This window comes from Anguilla rostrata, chromosome 7 (assembly GCF_018555375.3).
Source record: "Anguilla rostrata isolate EN2019 chromosome 7, ASM1855537v3, whole genome shotgun sequence".
Lineage (NCBI taxonomy): Eukaryota > Metazoa > Chordata > Actinopteri > Anguilliformes > Anguillidae > Anguilla > Anguilla rostrata.
In genome coordinates, this window is record NC_057939.1 from 21,727,049 (window position 1) to 21,747,020 (window position 19,972).

Genomic DNA, 19,972 nt, shown 5'->3' on the forward strand with positions numbered 1-19,972 from the left:
TCACCAACAATGTTAATGTAGCCTACAACCTTACATTTGCAGACTTACATTTACGCGACACTGAACAGAATACTTTTATGGTTTGGGGTCAGACAGTTTCTTAAGAGCTTGTGATCTTTAAATTAAATATCTTTGAATACATGCGTTACAGAAACTAATTATTTTAATGGGCATATGACAAAGTATTTGTATGCATTTATGACTGTTAACGCTGTATTATCATAACTGTATGACGAAGGAACGTAATGGTTTAATGCTTTATTGAGGGATAGACAATTTCTAAATAACCTGGGCATGTTTTTTGGCTGTTTTACGGAGCAGTCCTCATATGCAACTGTAAGATCGCCATCTTGTGGCACTTAAGACATATACATTTACTAAACTAAGATTTTGTCCAGTGAACAGGGATAAATCTTGGCGCTTTATTTTCAAATGGAGGTGTTGCATAAAACAATAAAAACGTGGATATATGTTTTTAAAAAGTTATTTAAACCCATAATTTGTTTGAGTATTTGGCACTGTAATAGTACTTGCTGCTCTGGTTAAGATTCCTCAGAAATGACAAAGTTGTTACAAAATAAGATACATTGGATAATGTATGCACACACAGCATCAATGAGAGCCCAGCTTTCTGTATATTTTCAATTTATTGTGAATAAAATTGTATATGATGGTATATATGGAACTCTTCCAATAGTCATATGCCTGTGGCGTTTGTAAATGAGAATATACATGTATATGTAAATATTAATAGTACCACATAAATCTGCTGTGCATATCAAGAACACTGTGTTTGATATTACTGTGCACCACGGTGTAAGCCTTAAGCTTTTAAATGTTTCTCTTGAAGTTACTTCACATTGACATTATTGCCAGGAAACAATAACCCGTTAAAACATTGCAGTGCGACAAATAAAGGCCAAATCATGTGATCACACAACTATAAAAGCTACAAACTGCACTGCTTAATCCTGTGAGGTCTAGTACCATGAATGAAGTCAAAGCTTTGTTAAAAACTTCAAGTAGTGGTGTTCTGTTTTAATTTGTTAATTTGACTAATTATAATAACCTTGACATAGGGTTTAATGCAATACTGAAACTGTCATAGACTGTCCTAATCTTTGTGTGCAGGAACAATTACTACAGTTCAACTAGGGTTAAGTAGTCTATAGCTCTAAACTCAAGGGTTAAGCCTCTAACAGAACTGATATTTACCAAGGGAGTTTAACCAAAGTCTCATGTACACTTTCACTTAAAACAAATTTACAATAGCAATTTACAACTCAGCTCTTCTGCAGCTTCTTCTTGCCAGGCAGATTATATTAAAAAAGACTAACGAGTATGTTGTGCATCATAAATTAAAGTGAAGCCTTTGGCAATTGAAAATGGCTTTTTGCCAAGCACAACCTGATGATGGTTTCTGGTTGTGCACATTTTCGTTAGCATAAATATAAGGAAGTATTTTTGCATTGTCACTGACTGGAATGGCCATAGGGTTAAGCCAAGACCTTGTATCATCTTAAAAACACAAAATAAAAGCTGTTGGTTTTCACAACAGCATGGCCATTCTCACAATCCTGATACAGTATATTAAACATTACTCCTGAATACAATAGCAGGATGTTTATATTGAGATGTAAAAATATTAATTCTCACAGGTATTTGAGTGAAACTACGGTTGTACCCTTAGAAAGAATTGGCTAGCATAAACAGCACAGTAATAAGCTGTTTAAAATTATTTTATACTGGCAGGACACAGAACCTGTTAAGAGTTGAATTGACACTGAAGATTTTGCTATCTGGAATCTTTCAGAGTGATAGTGAACCACATCAAAGACATAGCTGTGTATTTGATTATACAGGTTCCGGGGTAGTATGATGAAAGTGAAGAGCACAATCCAATGGCAAATTCCTCAGTTACTGCTGTTATTGTTCTGGCATTGCTTGGAGACCAGACAGCACCTATTCTACTCACATTGGCATTGCTTGGAGACCAGACAGCACCTATTCTACTCACATTGGAGCTACACAATTACAACTTTGGTTTATGTCTGCATGAAGCTGACTAGCCATTATCAATCTATTCCAGCAACAGGTCTTAAAAAAAAAAACTTCTTTAATCCTATTACTTTTTGTCCAATTTAGAATGACTGATCATATTATCAAAACCATTGCATTGCTACAATACTCCATTGCTCATTTAGGAAAGGGTTAATGAACACGAACACATGGATCTCCTTTCTGTTGACATCTTTTCACTGTGCAGTCCAGCAGCTCAGGTGTGCAGTCATTGTGCCACTGGACTACACTTCCTGTACAGCTGGTGCAGTCAAATCACAGATGATCCTGATTCCTGAATGTTGACCCCATCAACCGCCCCTCCCTGGGTGACATAACTGCCACATAAGCACCGCTCTTCCAGCAGATGGTTCTGGCAAGGTCAGGACCCGAGTCCAAACTGAGCAAGCACTTTAGGACGCATCACCTGGCAGTCTGTCCACAGATACTGGGTGACGATTTCCATCTTAGAGAATAACAGCATCCTCTGCCTCTTAGGCATACACTATTCACTGAGAATGCCCCTGAGTGGCTGGCAGTACCCGATTGGATAAAAGCAGCAACACAGAAATAGTATACCCTGTGACACATGAAAGAACCCACAGTGAAGAGGGAGGCCATGAACAGTAGTACGATGCAGAAGGATAAAACAGTTTTGTTTTTTTATCAGATGGACAGTTTTTCTTAGTTTTTCTTGGCATCCCTTCTGGGGAGTAGCCATTGTTCGAGTCTTGCAGGTCTTAAGCAAAGCTCCATACAGGTAATTTTGTGCTCCTGTACATACATTTTTTTAAGCAGCATATGATGCTGGTGATAGGGCCAGAGAGCTGGAGCAGATTGTAGGTGCAGTTTGAGTTATTTTAAAAGAAGGAAAAAACCTGTAATTTCTTCCTCTCTACTTTGAGCGTAGCTGAAGTTTTTTCCTAGTCGCTACTGTTTCCACTCTGCATACCCTGCTAGCTCAGCGAAATAGCAACAGAGTCCCTTATTTTCTTTCTGGAAGGATTGTTTAGCCATTGTTCCAGCATGGCTTACAGGTTGCTTAAAGATTGTATTTACACACTGGGTGCGTATAGGTAGTTTGCTTCACATCCAGGAGCCAGTTTTAGCGTTATATAACTTGGAGATAGTCCATGGTCCTAAGCTGGCCCTCCTGCAGGGAGGGAACCATGTGGAAGAACTCCAGCAGGTTGAGCAGCACGCCGCGGTCGAACAGGCTGGCGGCCTGGCCCTCTTCCTCCCGCAGGTAGCTGTACTTGTGATGGTTCAGCTGCTCATTGGTGGTGGTGTTCAGAGCTGCCATGTGAAGCTGAAAACAAAGGGGAGGGAGCGGACACACCTGAGCCAATCAGCGAGAGGATGGTCTCGACTCCAGCCAACCCAAGCCATGTTGCATTCTTTTTTTGTTTGCATACATCAACACTTTGCATATTTTCACTTCATATTACTGATGCTGTTCTTATTGTATCCACACGAGGGTGATGTAGCTCAAGGCTAAACTACACTACTGAACATATGGAAACGGCTTTACTCTTATGTTTACTCTTGAGTTACATTTTGACTGGGAGATTTAATTCACACTATTGGCCTGGGAAATCAAGTTTACACTCAGACTGGGAGAGTAATTTTACACTCAGACTGGGAGAATGAGTTTACACTCAGACTGGAATATTAAGTTTACACTCAGACTCGAAGATTAAGTTTGCACTCAGACTGGGAGATTCATTTTACACTCAGACTGGGAGATTAAGTTTACAATCAGACTGGGAGTTTATGTTTACACTCAGATTAAGAGGTTTAGTTTACACTCAGACTTGGAGAATGGGTAAATACTCACACAGATGCAGGCCATGATGCCAGATATCACCCCGATGATGGCCATGAAGAGGAACCCCGCCCCGATGAAGAGGCTACGGCCCATCTGGGAAAACCAGTCCACACACAGGTACACGCCCATGAAGCAGTTCAAGCTCATCGAACTCAGGAACCCCAGGAAGTAAGTCCTGCAGAGAAACGGCAAATTAAATGCCAATTCCTACATTCCGGTAAAAACATATTTATGGGACAATACTTATAAATCACTTAATGGTGGGCGTCTTTACATGTAGTCCCAGGCAGCCAGCTTGATTTGTCAGTTCCAGATTCAAATTCCATGACACAGCCTTTGTATCCTTGAACAATGCTTCAAATGATTTTGAAAACCTGAAAGTATTTCAACACTGTTTCTTCAGTAAATTGTATAAATGGATATAAATTGTGTCAAGTGTAAACTAAGTAGGTTATTCTATATGAAGGTGGCTGGTAAACATACTACAACTATTACTACGGCTAGGGCTACTACTGCTAATAATAATAATAATAATAATAATAATAATAATATAAAGGACCATTGAGCCAAGTTCCTAACCCAAAGTGCTTCAGTAAATATACAGCTATGTGAATGGATCATACACAGACATGTAAGCTGTGTAAGGTTTCCCAGAATTAAGGCCATCTGCATCTCTAATGAATAATAAATGCACAAATAGTGCACAAACAGTGAGTTGCGTCGAGCGTTAAGGTCAGAACGGTTCAGATGGCATCACCCTCTGGAATGAGTGAGAATGCTAAAAGCAAGCCAGGTCACAGCAGGTTGAAAGGCGGGCTCTGACCAGGGACTGGACCACAGCATACGCAGGGACACAGGCAGGAGAGTTCGGTCTGGGGCAGCGCGGGGTACCTGTTCCTGCGGCCCACGGTGTTGTAGATGTAGGGGCAGTAGTGGTCGAAGTGCTCCACACAGCGGTTGGTGACACGGCAGTGTTTGGTGCGCAGGGGTCTGACGATGTGGCAGGTGTGACACAGTCTGAGAAGGGGATTCCTGCCCTGCCTCCAGCCCTCACAGTGCACTGCCTGCAGCGCCGATACAAGAGAGACATTTGTGTGAGTGTGTGTGTGTACTCATCCATATCTTGGTACAGTTTACTGTAATTATGCATGCAGTGAAGTGTGTGTGTGTGTATGTATTTGTGTGTGTGCGTGTGTGTTTCTCTCCCTCTTTTGGGAGTTAGCTCTCGATTGTTTACCTGTCTAATGGCCTGATCATATTCCTTACTGTCTCTGGGAAGAAACCCTGGATCCATCAGGGAAGCTTTTAGGAAGAAAAACCACATCAGTGCATTGGCGAGCAGGAAGGCCACATGAAACTCCCACAGCTTGTTAAAGGAGACCGAGACAATCTGCACAACAGAGACAGAGGAAATATCATTGGGGGGAGGTGGGGGGGAAGGGGGGTCAAATTAATGCTCCCTAACAGCAACATGCAAGTTAGACAGACACTGATAGCCATTACCCCTCTCTACTCTGTGTAGAGCTGGATACATCCAGTCCAATGTAAGGCCATTAAAACTAATGTTTCCCATTACAAGAAACTCATTTAAGAGTGCCAATATCAAGGATTTTAATGCTGAAAGTGGGGGGATGGGGTGCCTGGTCAGCAAGAGGCCATTTGGAAACTCCTAAAGAGTGTGTTCTAGAACACGTATCACTGAAAGGACACATGAAATCACACAGGTCTGCACACAGGTGGCTTAGGGGGGCTAGTGTCTTACCTTGAACAGGTAAGTGGGGTATCCCCAGAGGAACAGGCAAGATAACAGGAAAAGCACAGGGCCCTTGGATTTTCCAGGTGGGCCAAACACCAATGCACTAAGGAAAAGGACACAAAAACCAGGGTTGAAATTAGCAGGCCACCAGTAGTGCTGGTAGCGCAGCATCAGTTCTGCATTTTAAACAGGCTGTCATTCAGTCTGTGTTCAGTCTAGGGCAAGGGTGCATAACTTCAGTCCTAAAGGGTCAGTCTGTGTGCTGGTTTTTGTTCCAACCTTAGTTTTAGTTTTCTGACAGCTCTATAAACTGTGCTGGTACACTCCTGTACTTCAGCACAGTAAAACCTTTAGGGTACGCTTGCAGCCTGCGACTGTAGCTGGTGCGTATACAAATTTAAGATCAAGATATGATTGGGGAAATTAAATAATTAAGCGTAGGAGATGGCACAAAATCCTGAAACGGATCGGCCCTTGGACTAGGGGATGCAGACTGCTGGGGCAGTACAGAATGCACACTCATTAAGCTGTGTGCCAAGGCAGGCTTGTGGATAAAGAGGATTATGCCTTTTAGAAATTTACTAAAAGGGGATTATTTTATAACAGTGAGGATTCTGGGGAAAAGGTCCACAGGAGAGGCGAGTCTCTGATGGCCATTTCAACCCTCCCTAATGCATGCCTTTTAAACCTGACAGAACTCCCCGCACTCTGAATGTATGAAAAGTCATCTGAGTTCAGCGGAGACCTTAGACAGAATACGCATGTTTATATTTATCTGTCACTAACGTCCTGCCAGGAACCGTACTGGCAGTGAGTGAGGGGCCGGGGCTGGGGTTATTTGTAGGCTTTCCTGGGCTATCCACACCCTCTGTGTACTTTGACATTAGAATATTTAGATTCATTTAGATTTAGAACATTTAGATTCTGTCCAAAGGGGAGGATAAGTTTGCTTCCTGTAAGGAAACACAGCAGTGTGCAGCAATCTACGGCAATTAAAGAAATGCTGCCTCAGGGTTTGAGTTCTGAAACATCTGTCTCTTGTTTCGGGAACCCTGCAACTGTTCAAATCCCATGACAAGAAGCATTCAAGCATGGAATTACACCAGACTGAGGTAAACAAACAAAGCAGGCACAGACACACATATAGTACTTCAGACAAGGAGTAATAAAGATCTGCAGAAGAGATGAAGGAAAGATGTTCCACTCTGGCACACCCCACTACGCTCCAGGCAATGCAAAACACAACATTTTAACTGATTTTATCTGAATTTACCGGTTTCAACTGATCAGATTTGATCTGATTTTACTCATTTCACCTGATGTGATGTCACTCAAGTTTCCCTGCTTCAACACAGCATTTTATCCATTCCAGTGAACCATCATCTTTAATTAAATATAGGCTGTTTCTATCGACACAGATTTCAATGCCTGCATTAACAAGACAGAATCTGCTCAGAGTCTGTATTAACAGCTCACACAGGAAGTACATAAGACACCATAAAATATCATATAAAAGCACAGCAAGAAAAGCTACAAAAACTTAGACTTTCCTCATCTTAGTACATTCACAAACATTTACAGGTGAGGATGAAAAGTATTTTAAACAAAACAAAAGACTGTAGTGCCCTGAATCAACAGTCTTCAAAAGGTTATATATCGACACAGGTGTCCATTTTGTGAGCAGGGCTCAAAACACATTTTTAAAATACAATATTGTACTAAAAATATCCTGTGTGGAAGTAAAAGCCTGTAAAGGCTAAGGGTTTGAGGGGGGAGCTCTATTTATATCACCTTATCAATGCCCTCCCTCAGGAGACTGCTATTATATTCCATCATCTAGCTTTTTAAAAATACCGGCAGCATGCAGGCCTCTCTCTTGGACACAGATCAATATTCCCTCAGCTCCGAAGCCCATCCTGTTAGATCATGGCCACGCCGTGTTTGGTGGTTTGGTGACAAAACCAAGCGCCTCACATGCAAAATTAAGGCTATGCTGGAGCCGGATCTATGTCCCACGTTAAATAAAGGGTGGGGTGACATGAGTCCAAAAACTATGCTTACAGAACAAGCCCACATGTTACCAGGCAGAATGCCTAGTGTTCAGCCATACTTAGCAACAGTGCTAGCCGTGGTCCCACAGACTGGTACAGAACCTAGTGATATTCTAAATTTAAGACTTTCTGCACACATTGAAGTAAGGGCCACCACTGTGCCCAATACCTTTGTCTGTCTGTAAGGCAGGGGTGGGAGAGGAGGGCTGTATCAGATTCTGGGTTTCTTGCCAATTTTTTATTTGTTTAAATAGACCCATCATTTAGTGATTTAAATTTTAGGCACATTTCTCGTTAAGATCATGAATGACAGGTGACAGTTATTGGGCCAAGGTAATTGGCTATCCAGGAATGGAATTACCCACCCCTGCAATAAGGTAGACTGGAACATTTCTAACAAGGTAAGACTGGCCCATCAGCTCAGCTTCAAGGACACTCACCTCCAGTCAAACTTGGGAATGAGCCGCCCTGAACGGCATATTGCGTTTTCCAGGTACGTGGATATTTCCCAGTGTTTGTGACCCCGGGCCAATTTCAGAGGGGTGTTCCCATTTATATCCTCCGTTTCCAAATCTACTCCATCCTACCCCAGAGGAAGAACAGACAGAGAGACCAAAGTGAATCTCACACGAAGAAGGTAAACGAATAAGACAGCAGAACATTCGTCATTCACCCATTCAACAGATGCTTCAGCATGCAACTGAAGACAGAAAGGATCAGAGTGATCATGTATAGTATAAAAACAAACATATATGAATTGGTATTCAGGTGCAGTCAAAAGAAAACACAAGGCAATGCCTTTACGGTGCTTTGCTTGTGCAAATGTAACCAGAGCTATTTTTTTATTTTTTTCAGTTGCACAGATCTTCCAAGGAATTTTGCATTGCATACACCACCCCTCTACTTTTTTTGATTCTCCACCCAGCCTTTTAATGACAACTCTTCTCCACACGTATTCTTCAAGTTTACAGCACAACCTCAACCCCCTGATTTGGGGCCAGTAACAATTTCAAGAGTTGGCTCTGATAACCCAGCAGGTGCAGGCTGAAATTTAACATTAGCTGGACAACATGCGTCTTGCAGTGCGTCAGATGCTTGCCAGATACAATATTTCCTCATTAGGTTTCATGGGCAGAGCTTATGAGACAGACTGCAATCAGCCAATGAAACATGAGCACTGGACATCCCATGCCAGAAGCTGTTTCCTGTAAACAGCTTCCTGTACAACTGCAACCAGAGCCATCAAAGATGACTGGCATAGCTAAGTAGACGAAGTAGTCAAAGCCAAAAGACACATCAGACACAGAACACGAGGGGTCGATTGAGTTGTATGGACAGCAAGAGAGTCAACAGAACATTTGCTGCTACAGTACGTAGACTAAGAGGTCAATGAAGCAGAAACACTTTGGTAAATGACGGACACCAAGTATGTTCGCCATGTTCTTGACAAAGTGCATATGTCGAATACCTAAATAATCCTGCTTAATCACTATTTAATGATTCTGTGAGTGATCTGATCACCTTCATCCAAAGTGGTAGCACTTCTTTCTTGGAGGGGTGTATTCCAGGATGACAATTACCCTATCCACAGAACACCCGTGGTCACCCAGTGGTTTGATGACTATGACAACATTGTCCATATGACATGGTCTCTTAGTCACCAGATCTGAATCCAATAAAGCATTAATGGGAGGTCTTCTACCTCCATCAGCAAGGCGTGAGTTGCCTTTCTCATGGAATTCTGCATTCCTCCTGCAGAATTCCAGATGCTGGTAGATTCTATGCCACAAGGGGTACAAGCTGTACTGACAGCATGTGGTGCACAAAATCTTAAGTGGCTCCACGCTTTTGGCCACTATACGTATTGTACAGTACCAAGACAAACACTGAAACCACTATAAGTGGAAATAAATAATGGATGGCTTGGCAGAGAGGATATGCGATTTTTAATGTCCCAATGTTATGTTATGAATTTAAAATCAATTGCTGCCAGAAAAGTAAGAGGGGCAACATTTGTAGTGGTTATCATATTAAGTTTGACACCTGCATCATATTAAGGCTCTTCATTACATTACAGGCATTTAGCAGATGCTTGTATCCAGAGCAACTTATATCTTTCTCGGTTTTACAAAGTAAATCCATTTATACAGCAGAAGCAATTCAGGCAAGTACCTTGCTCAAGGGTACAATGGTAGTGTCCTACCTGGGGATCAAACCTGAAACCTTTAGGTTACCAGCCCAGTCCCCTAACCATTACACCACGTCACCACCCACGTCTGAAACCTTCGGACAGCAGCCCCAGCTCAAACTATTCCACAGCAGCCGGTTCACATAGCGTGACAGGTAGACTCGCAGCCCACAGGCTCGTGATTGTCTAAATCTGAGCGTGCCAGTGTTCTAGGCTTCTGTCCAAGTCCTACATTATCAGCTGGATATTCAGCACACCAGAACACAGGGACCAGCGGTTGCACATAAGGGCAGAGTACCACACTCAAAACCACAGCCTCCTGGTCTGCATTATGGTGATCTCACGACATACCTTATTACTTATTAAAATGAGACCCAGAGAGATGATCATGATCATCACCACCCTATTCTTCTTTTACTCTGTAAATGGCAAAGCAGAGATCACACAACTGCTCTCTCTCTTTTCCACTGTTAAATCATCCTTTGAATGACTGACAGACATATAGAATGCATCATCCCAGGTGGAAATTCCAGCTACCAGCCTAAGACGGAATCTAGCTGGACCATCACCTGCTCCAGCTAGATATCATCTGAAATTTGGTGATGGACTGTTGTTTGTACCAAGCTAGCCCCACAGCTGGACATGGTCATTCCAGAATGGTTGCTATCTCAACCATCTTGACCATCTCCAAGCCAACTTCAAACCATCAGGACCAGCTTAAATCCTGCCAGGTACCCAGCTAGATTTTCCACCAGGGATGCAGTTAATCATAAATATATTTCATATGAGTGCCACAGCCATCAAATCAACAATACAACAGAAGACATTTTTGACAAAAGTTTTAAACATGAGTTTGTTGAAATACGATGAATCCACCACCTGGTAACCAGCACATGGGAGGATAAGATGGCTGCTGCCCAACATCTTCTATGGGTCAAATCACCATGGAAACAGAGCTAATTAACGCAGAGAATGGAGGGGGGGGGGGCTCTGCAATCTGTTTCTTCAGACTCAGCTAGCTGTCAGCAGGCATCCTTTCACACTGACCTTGTCCTTTTTACAAATTTTATTTTACGTTTACAACTAAATGTAATGGTTTCTGGCATAAATCCCTTTTCTGCTCTAAGAAAAGATCACTGAGAAATAAGCGCTCTGGAAACAATGTTCAAAAGAAGAGAAAATCTGATGCACTGCCAAAAGACTGTCCATACAACACAATGCTCAACTGGGAAGGACTGGAAGAAATCTGGGACAACACTTTTGTTAATCAAGTGTTTAATCTGAGGGCTGTTAGTAATTCATTCAGGGCTGTTGCATGTAATCCACTTCAGGAGATCATTTAAATGAATACTGGCATAAGAAATGGTCCCAGAAAAAGGCATGGAGGTGCTGACACTGCGGGTCTTTATTAATAAATTTCATTTTGGAGTGAACAAGAATGTGAACTTGATTCAGGATTCTTGTCTGCTTCATCCAACTGCCTGTGCCACATTAAACTGGGTGGGCATCCTTTCTCTCAGTTATATTAACTACGGCAGCAACAATGCAGGGAATAAAATCTGGTTTTAGTCATGGAACGCTTCTTCAGAGAAGCCAATTCAAGGCAAGTCACTCCCTAATTCAACAGCTGTTTCCTGTATGCAAGGCGATCTTATGAGGATGTGAACAGTTTAAGCCTTATAATTGATTCAGTTAAACGGTGGAGTAACTTAATATAGTTGGAAAAGCAGATAATGACATTAATCAGTGGCACACTTGCCACAGCTGCCTATCAAAAGTAAGCAGCATTAATAACTACACTCAACATTGTATTTACAGTGACTTATTAATATCGCTGGTTTAAGTACTTTTTCAAAGCCAGTTAATCTTGCACCTTAGAATTTATGTGTATAAACCTAGGGATGAATATTTTCACAGGGAATTTAGAATAGCTCTGCTCAAAGTCACAAGATACGAACTTGCAACCTTCCTTTTCCAGTGCCTGGAGTGGTACCACAAGCGGTCCATTTGCACACCTGGATTTAATTTTTTGCTTCACCTACTGACTGTTTTGGGTCAAATCCCTTTCCCAGAAGCATGTGAGTGTGAATCCCACAACCCTTTGGCTGTTTAAATCAGGGTTTAGAAAACAGGGCTGATCCACTTTTCCAGACCACTGACTTAGAGCAGTGGCTCTCAAACTCTGTCCTGGGGGACCACTGTATATGCTGGTTTTCATCACAACCACATTTTCAATCCCAGAATTGAATGTTAGTTTTTTCTCAATAAGGTGCTTTTGTGTTTAGAGGGATTATTTACTCTCTTAAACCACATTATATCAGAAATAGCTATGCATGCCATGAAGAACCAAAGTCCCATGTTCACATTGTGCTTATTGCGCTATATTGAAAACAACAATATAAAAAGAGGTAGAAAATTTTTTAGCTGATCAAATTAGAGACTGAGGTGAATTCATAGGCTCCTAATTGGTGAAAGCGTGGAGACTTGGCCACTAAAACTAATGATTTGGTAGATAATGAAGAATTCAATTCAAGACAACAAAAAAAATGAAAAAGAGCCTGCTTTGTTCCAGGAAAACATGAAAGAAGCTAAACACACGTGTTCCACAACCTTTATGGCAAGAAATTGGCTCCCACAAAAACCAGCATACAGAGGAGTCACACAAGCTCATTGTGAGAAGTCAGAAACTCCCACGGACATAACAAAGATAAAAAGATTACAAAGAACCAAACTTCAAAGAGTCTGACATTTTCAGCCTGTCAGTGACACATAACAGTCCATGACAGACTTTGATATTACATTTATTTTGAACACACCAAAAACAAGGTTTTTAAAACCACAAACCATTTTCTTTCAGTGGTGTGTCAAAGCCATTAATGAATTCAGGGTAGTCTCACGTGTCAGAACACAGGACACATCACATGCACACTAGAGCATTACTGAATGTCAACCGTCAGAGCAGAGGTAGCCGGATGGTTAATATCAGCCAGCCGCAAGGCAAGGAAGAACATAGCGGAGAAATTTTAATTTCCTGTCATGAAGAACCGTGCGTCACTAACGCAGTGTCCCCCACTGAGGCGACACTCCCCCCCATCCCAAACTCAGCCGTGTTCTGTCCCACCACCACACCATTCTGAACATGAGCCAGTGTGTGACAGCCTGGCCCCTGGCTGAAGTCACAACCTGTCCCTACCGCGCCTCAGAGTCCACATGCCTGTGCAGTCCTGTACCAACCAGGCCAGCAATGAAGGGGACAGGATCCATCACACACAGAGCACACTGGTGATACTGTGCTCTTTCCTTTCTTCACAAAACACATCTAACATCTCCCTGAATGAAAACTGCATTTGTCATTCATTCATTTAGTTATTATTATTATTATTACTACTACTACTACTACTATTACTAATTGTTTTTAGTAGTACTAGTATTAGGAGTGGCAGCAACAGTTGTGCAATAATTATATTAATAGAAGCAAAATCATTTGTTAATGTCTTTTTTTCTTATCGGATCAAACATTGAATGTTTCCCTTTTGTCCTACTCTGGCTATGAAATCCAGATGACTGAAGGTTTAAAACCCCAGAGGTTTGTAGAGGGCTGCAAGTCTAAAACACCAAATATGATACCAATTTGGCTTCATGATGGGAATAAAATATTTGAGCTTTCAAAACAAACATACCCCAAAGTTGCCACACATATGTACCTCCTCAGGCTGAGCATTTTTTGTCCTCTATACTGCATTTCCTTCCATTATTAAAGATTTAAATATAAATGTAGCACACATATTGAAGCTCAGATCTGTAACCCCTTCCCTGGGGATTTTTGGCCCTCCTCCCCCCCTGTATAAGCGCGCGAGGAGCTGAGTGTTTACTCACAGGCTGTCGCCCTGACGGATGAGGACACCTGCGCGAGGACCGGCGCACTCACCTGCTCGCAAAGCAGCTGTACGGTCAGCAAGTCTCCGCTGAGGACGGCCAGGTGCAGGGGGGTCTGTAGGAGAGAAGGGGGGGGGGGCATTTGCATTAGACCTGCCGCCCCCCTGCTTCCTGTCATCCTGAACTGCCCTCATGACCTCGCACCTGTCGCCCCCGCAGCCGTCACACCCGCAGCCGTCACCCACCCCCCCCCCCCCGACCTTTTCCGCTGTCACCCCGCATTCCATTAACCAGGGCCCTTCTGCTTCTCACCTTCAAGTAAAAACCCTGCTCTTGGACAAAGTTAGAGTTCTGGCTGCGCTGCGTTTCTCACAGGAAAACCAGTCCCCCAACGTCGGTACAGGTATATGTCTGTGTGTTCTCCATTTAATTTTTCAGCACAAGAGAGATTATTTTAAGCACCAAGCCTTCTGCATCGCCAGTACATTTTTCACGTCTGCATAGGCTTATCTCTCTCGTGGCCACCTTCACAGTACTTTGCCATATTTCATTCCCACCACTGGCTTTCACTGTCCTTCACAAAAGAACAGATTTCCATTTCCATTACGAAAGTTGGACCTTTATTAAGCAGATAGCAAAAAAAATGTATAGTCTATCCACCAGAAAAGACCCAAGACAATCTTATCAGGAGAAAGCATACATTTAATACCTTCACTGTTACCCTCACAAGTTCAAAACATGAAAAGATTTTCTGCTCATTTGACCTTTCCCCATTTTATTATGCAATAAAAGAACTAGAGTCCATGTGAACCAGCACAAAAAGACGCATACAGTACATATAATGCAGGCGGAATGAAGCTGGTGATGTTTTATTTCTCTGCTCTGTGTATTAGCTGAGAAAATTGCATTCTGGAAACAAAATTCTATGCAGCAGCCTGATCACAATTAAGTGTGTTTATGCTTTTCTTCACAAAAAAACACTGGGGAGGTACCCAGAATAACAATTAATGTGCAAAACAGTTTACAAAGAAACACAGGCGCATTCAGATTTAATTATCAAGAATGATGCTTTTCAAATCAAAAACGAATGTTGATTGAGCTGAGGCCACTGTGAAAGATGCATTTCCATTATTCAGTCCCTGCTCAAGCATGTATTACAACTGACTCGTGCAAATATAGATCTTGAAGCCAGTAAGCAAAGAGGACCCATGCTTAAATAAATGCTGAATATAGGACTACAGACAATGTATGTTATGATATGCATTTAACCAGAGTATACTCATGCAGAAACCAAAGCAAATAAAGTCAGCAGGATTAAACTGAGACCAGTTGCAACACATTGGCTGTACTATCAAATGCTAATAAATTAATTCACTTCGCTGACAGGTCAAAGGTGAAAGACATTTGCTACAGTGTCTTTGTTTTGCAGAACTGACATTCACAGAAAATAAATGCAGCATAATGTGAATGTGGTGTGAACATTGCGTGCCTTGCTTACAGCAGCCTGATAAAGACACTCATACGCTCAGGCCTTAAAGAACGTGCCGTAGCAATAGAGTTAAAATGGGGAATAATCACAAGATGGTTCATTCCCACTTCAGGTGGTCCGGAGGCAATAATGTTGGAACAGCAGGGAAGGATTCACTGAGTTCCTTGCACTGTCCATCTGTCTCCCTCTCCCTCTCTCTCTCTCTCTCTCACACACACACACACATATACACACACACTCCTGTGTATCCTGGTCAAAATCATGCTGATAATGTACCAAGGGAGGTGGAAGGGCCAGTACGATCAATCAGAACAAGATTCTGCTGAGCAAATTCTCCAGCTATGTCAACATTCACTTTTAATTACATAAGCCATAGCATTCCCAGGCTCAGTGAAGCCATCAAAGACCACACTTATTACAAGAGCTGTTAATCCTGGCAAATCCTGGCTCTCTTCACACTGCGCAACTACAGTAACAATGCCAGATGAAGGCCGTCCGTGTAAATCCTGACATTCTTGGCCTGGTGTTGCCTCTCCGGGTCATAATAAAGTAAACATTGACCAGATTTTCCAGGCAAAAAAAGGCTGCTATTTTGACTTGAAATGTTCTGAATGGGCAGAACCATCTTTCAGAAAAGCTTACTTTATGACCTTACTTTAAACAAGCTTTTCTTCTGAAAGGCAGAGTGAACCATGAGGTAGAAACATGTGCTGCATTATCATACATTTAGGCAAAATAGCATGGGGCTACTGAATATGCGGCCCCAGCCTTGCACTGAACTCTCCATCGGAAGACAAGGGTACAGAGAGAAGTCCTTGAAGTGCCCAGTACCCATGACGTCAGCTGACAGCCACACACACACCCACACTCTCTCTCACACACACACACACACACACACCAAACTCTCACTCACACACACACACACACACACACACACTCAGGCACACACACACACACACACACAGCTCTGAGTGCCTGCTGTAAGGAGAGACCGAGGACAGAATCCGGCAAGGTCTTTATTTAGCCCAACCAAGCAGCAGCAGATGTACAGAGATACTGCTGCCTCCCTGCTGGCTGCCAGGTTTAGACCCTCCCGGCATTTCATTCACTAGATCTGTGGTGCCCTGAGTGGGGAACTAAAATGTGACTAAAATAGACAAGCGATCACACAAAGCACTGAGTGGATATGACTTTGACCAATGAGCATGGACATGACTGAGGGTGGAGGATACTGGAGCAATGACCGCTCCGTCCAATGGAATGGGCTAGTCTTTTGCACTTGGTGTAATACAAGCACTGTGTCCTTCCGGACTCATGTTTCCTCTTCCTGTGTGATGTATTACATACACTCTGCATTATTGATCCAATGGCTGAAAGGGTCCCAGAACCACACTGAGGTGCCCTGACTCTCAGAGGCAAACATAGGCACGTATGTATCACACACACACACACACACACACATGCACACACGCACACGCACACACACGCACACACGCACACATGCACACGCACACACACGTACACGCACGCACACACAGACCTGATCATAAAAGAAACCATCATCTGACCACGATTTTTTGCAATTAAATGACTGAAGACCTTTTCATTAATAATATACTGCAATGAATTTAAGCCAAAAGGTATTATAACCAACATGCATCCTAAGCACTTACTTGACCAATCTTATCCGGTTGCTTCGGGTTGAATCCAGAATAAATCAACAATCGGGTCAACTCACAATGTCCTGCCCGGTGGGGAGGGGGGGAGGAGTGACACAGGGAGAGAAATTAAACACAAGTTTGAGACAGAAAGAACAGAAAGAAATAGTCCCTACAGCAAGCACCGCCCTTTTAAGCACGCTAACACACTGCTGTGGCTAATAAATCAAAGCCTGTCGCCAGCAGTAGCCTGTGGAACCAAAATCCACCCCAGCTGATCTCCACGAGGCCACGGCCAATGCCGCTTTATGTTAAAGAGAAATAAACTGATGCATATGTGAAGAGGCTGTGATGGGCTAGGGTAGAGGAGACAGGAGTGAGGCAGTCCTCTCTCAGCACAGGTCTGCTGGGACATTTTAAAACAAGGGCCAAAGATGTCCCAGCATGCCCCTCTCCCCACCTGCCCAATTCAGCAGAGAGGCTGCATGGTCTAAACCTGCTGTTTTTTTTAACCTTAAGCCCTGAATAGCGAATAAGAACAACTGTGAGAATCTCATTCGCTGCCCCACAATCCCTTGCATTCCCTGTGCACTTTGATTTGAGTTTTCAGTTGACCTAACTTATTAAATAAGGATAAAGATAAAATAATTATTTTAAAATGTTGACCCTGTCCTTTTCATGGAGTACAATGGCAGGCTGCTCATTTCCATGATTAGAAGGTGGGTGGTTGTGGTCATGGTCTATTTGGAGACAGGGGTGAGGAAGTTCAGCTCACAATGTGTTTTTTTTTTTGGGGGGGGGGGAGAGTTCTCTCTCCCTTTGTCCTTCATATGTAATCTCAGCAACGACAAGTATCCGGTGATGCAGAGAGTTACTGTTAGACAGCAGCTTTGCTTCTAGGATTCCTGAAATATCACTGGGCATTGAACCCTGTGGGCAGCTAGCCCTCCCCCATTCTCATATGTTACACCTCTTGCAATTCAACAATAATTTCCCTGAAAACAGGATAAAGGTAATACATGACAATCAGTGGAAATTAATGAAGTGAGAGTGGAGCAGTGGAAAGTGATTGCCTCAAACTCAGAGAGAGAGAGTGAGAGAGAGAGAAACAGAGAGAGAGAGAGAGAGAGTGAGAGAGAGAGAAAGAGAAACAAAGAGAGAGAGAGTTGCTGCAGTTATCCAGACAATTTCTATTAAGGTGGCATTTGCTGACAATCCATAATAATCACCCCTATTTCCAGTAACAGCCATGTTTCTGGAAATACATGAAACCAGTAAATCAGTGATCATTACGGTTCCTCACACAACAAGCAGTAATGAAGGAGAGATGTAAAGGCAGTGTGATTTAAAGCAAAAAAGATTTACATGCAAAATTTGCTAATAGCTTAACCAGTGACACGGCATTCGTCAACTCCCATATTCCAACTTTGGCTCCACTCTGAAAGCTTTGGGAGATGGGGTGTGTGTGGGTGGGGAGGGGGGGGGGGTTATGGTCATTTTTACCTTTGAAAGCGGCCCAGTGCAAGGCGTTGTCCCCTTCAGCATCACAGAGGTGGAGCTGGGCCCCTTTCCCGATCAGGTAGCAGCAGAGTGCGGTGTGTCCGTACTGAGCGGCCAGGATCAGGGGGGTGTAGCCCCTGTGGTCAGCCGTGTCCATGGAGACCCCGGCCCCCAGCAGCAGGTCCACCACCGCGATGTGCCCGTTCAAGGCAGCCCAGTGCACCGGCCTCTGAGCCTGCTCCCCCACGCCGGGAAGGTCCACTGGGCCTCCCGTCTCCAGGATAAACTGGACGATGTCCACAGCACCAGCCAGGGAAGCCCAGTGCGCTGGGGTGTGACCGGAGCAGTCGACCCTGTGTAACACCCCCGCACCCTCTGCCGAGACAACACGTCTACACTCCTCAAGCTGCCTAAGAAGGGACCAGAGAACTAGATTATTCACATGCAAAGTTACATATTGCACACCTTTTCTATTGTTCTACATTGGCCAAACAGTTCTATGAACCAGGTGTATTGAAGTACTGTGATAAAATGTGATGCTTGGGGATTCAAATCCACAACCATCTGGAAATATCTCATCAGTGGTCAGGTGAAGTTTCTCACATCCCTCTTTAAATCAAAACTGGTGTGATCAGAAAGTGTCAAGGAAGGATATTCTCAGGTCGTCTCTGTCTTGTTCGCTCTATATTTTAAATGACACTTAATTCGCAAAGACTTACCCCAGTTTAGCAGCCTGGAAAATATCCACGTTATCAACTGGCGGTTTGAAACAGTGTCCAGTCCCACTGCATTGCTCGTATTGCCCCGAAAGAGTGAGCGATGGCGGACGGGGGGCAGGAACCATGTCACCCAACTTCTGAAAATTCTGCTTTAACGCCCAGTCACTCTAAATTGTAAAGCAACTAATTTAAAAACGGCTTATCCTACCGTAAGCAGGTTAGTCAAAAATAAAAACATTTAGAAAACTGTAGTAACGCAGTAACACCGAAGACGTTTTGCCGAATCCTATCTTAAGTCTGTATTCTAAGTAAACTTTCGCAATAGTTATCCTTCACTCTCTTTAAATAACTTTCAATCTTAAAATAGAATTAATATTACACGTGAAGAAAAAAAGATTCCGTTAAAGAGTGTGTATTTATCCGTGCAGTCGCGCTGTAAATAAATAAGCTTATCTCTATACCCGTGCGTCAGTACCCCCACTGTACTGTGCAACTGAAGTCCACACCATCCCACACCAGCCGCTAGCACAGTCCAACGGTAGGGACTCGGGATAGAAACGCTCGATTGGTCCCCACGTGAAGGGCAAAAGACGCGTGTGCACACGAGTCCCTGCTTCTGAGAACATTGTTTCTCTACAAGTTTGAACGTCGGCGGTGCTTTACAAACAACTCATTCCATAGATTACCGAATACGTTTCATAGCCTATCTGTTCCTCATACTACATACTGAGAGGAAATAGCCTATGTGATTAATACGCAAAATAATTGCCCATTTATTTTAAATAATTGTAAAGTAAAACGAGTACATTTTTGAGTCGATTTGATCAAATGGAACTGTCTTGTTTTTAT

The 19,972-nt window shown here is 43.0% G+C and overlaps 1 protein-coding gene across 3 annotated transcripts; it reads right to left on the reverse strand.

The window, feature by feature from the left end:
• Window positions 1–628: 628 nt before the first annotated feature.
• On the reverse strand, window positions 629–19,702 carry LOC135259362 (palmitoyltransferase ZDHHC17-like). Of its 3 annotated transcripts, XR_010331259.1 has the most exons (11): window positions 19,124–19,695; window positions 18,408–18,814; window positions 16,920–16,990; window positions 13,810–13,872; window positions 8,134–8,276; window positions 5,649–5,745; window positions 5,124–5,276; window positions 4,778–4,950; window positions 3,896–4,061; window positions 2,005–3,367; window positions 629–1,962 (listed from the first exon to the last, which is right to left on the reverse strand). XR_010331259.1 is itself a non-coding variant. In XM_064343704.1 (10 exons), exons 1-10 carry the CDS (start codon window positions 19,246–19,248, stop codon window positions 3,170–3,172), a joined length of 1,596 nt encoding a protein of 531 aa, XP_064199774.1. In that variant the 5' UTR covers window positions 19,249–19,695; the 3' UTR covers window positions 629–3,169. The 3 variants fall into 3 exon arrangements, 2 of the variants coding, with proteins under 2 accessions (XP_064199774.1, XP_064199775.1); XM_064343704.1 differs by having other exon boundaries at window positions 629–3,367; XM_064343705.1 differs by lacking the exon at window positions 8,134–8,276 and having other exon boundaries at window positions 629–3,367; window positions 5,124–5,188; window positions 19,124–19,702.
• Window positions 19,703–19,972: the final 270 nt, after the last annotated feature.

Excerpts from the sequence above, each read along its gene's own strand:
- LOC135259362 (XM_064343704.1), bottom strand. The coding sequence starts at position 19,248 with ATGGTTCCTGCCCCCCGTCCGCCATCGCTCACTCTTTCGGGGCAATAC. Across the intron at positions 5,746-8,133 it reads ATTCCCAAGTTTGACTGGAG|TGCATTGGTGTTTGGCCCAC; the intron begins GTGAGTGTCCTT and ends CCTTTTCCTTAG. Across the intron at positions 4,062-4,777 it reads ACCGTGGGCCGCAGGAACAG|GACTTACTTCCTGGGGTTCC; the intron begins GTACCCCGCGCT and ends GTTTCTCTGCAG.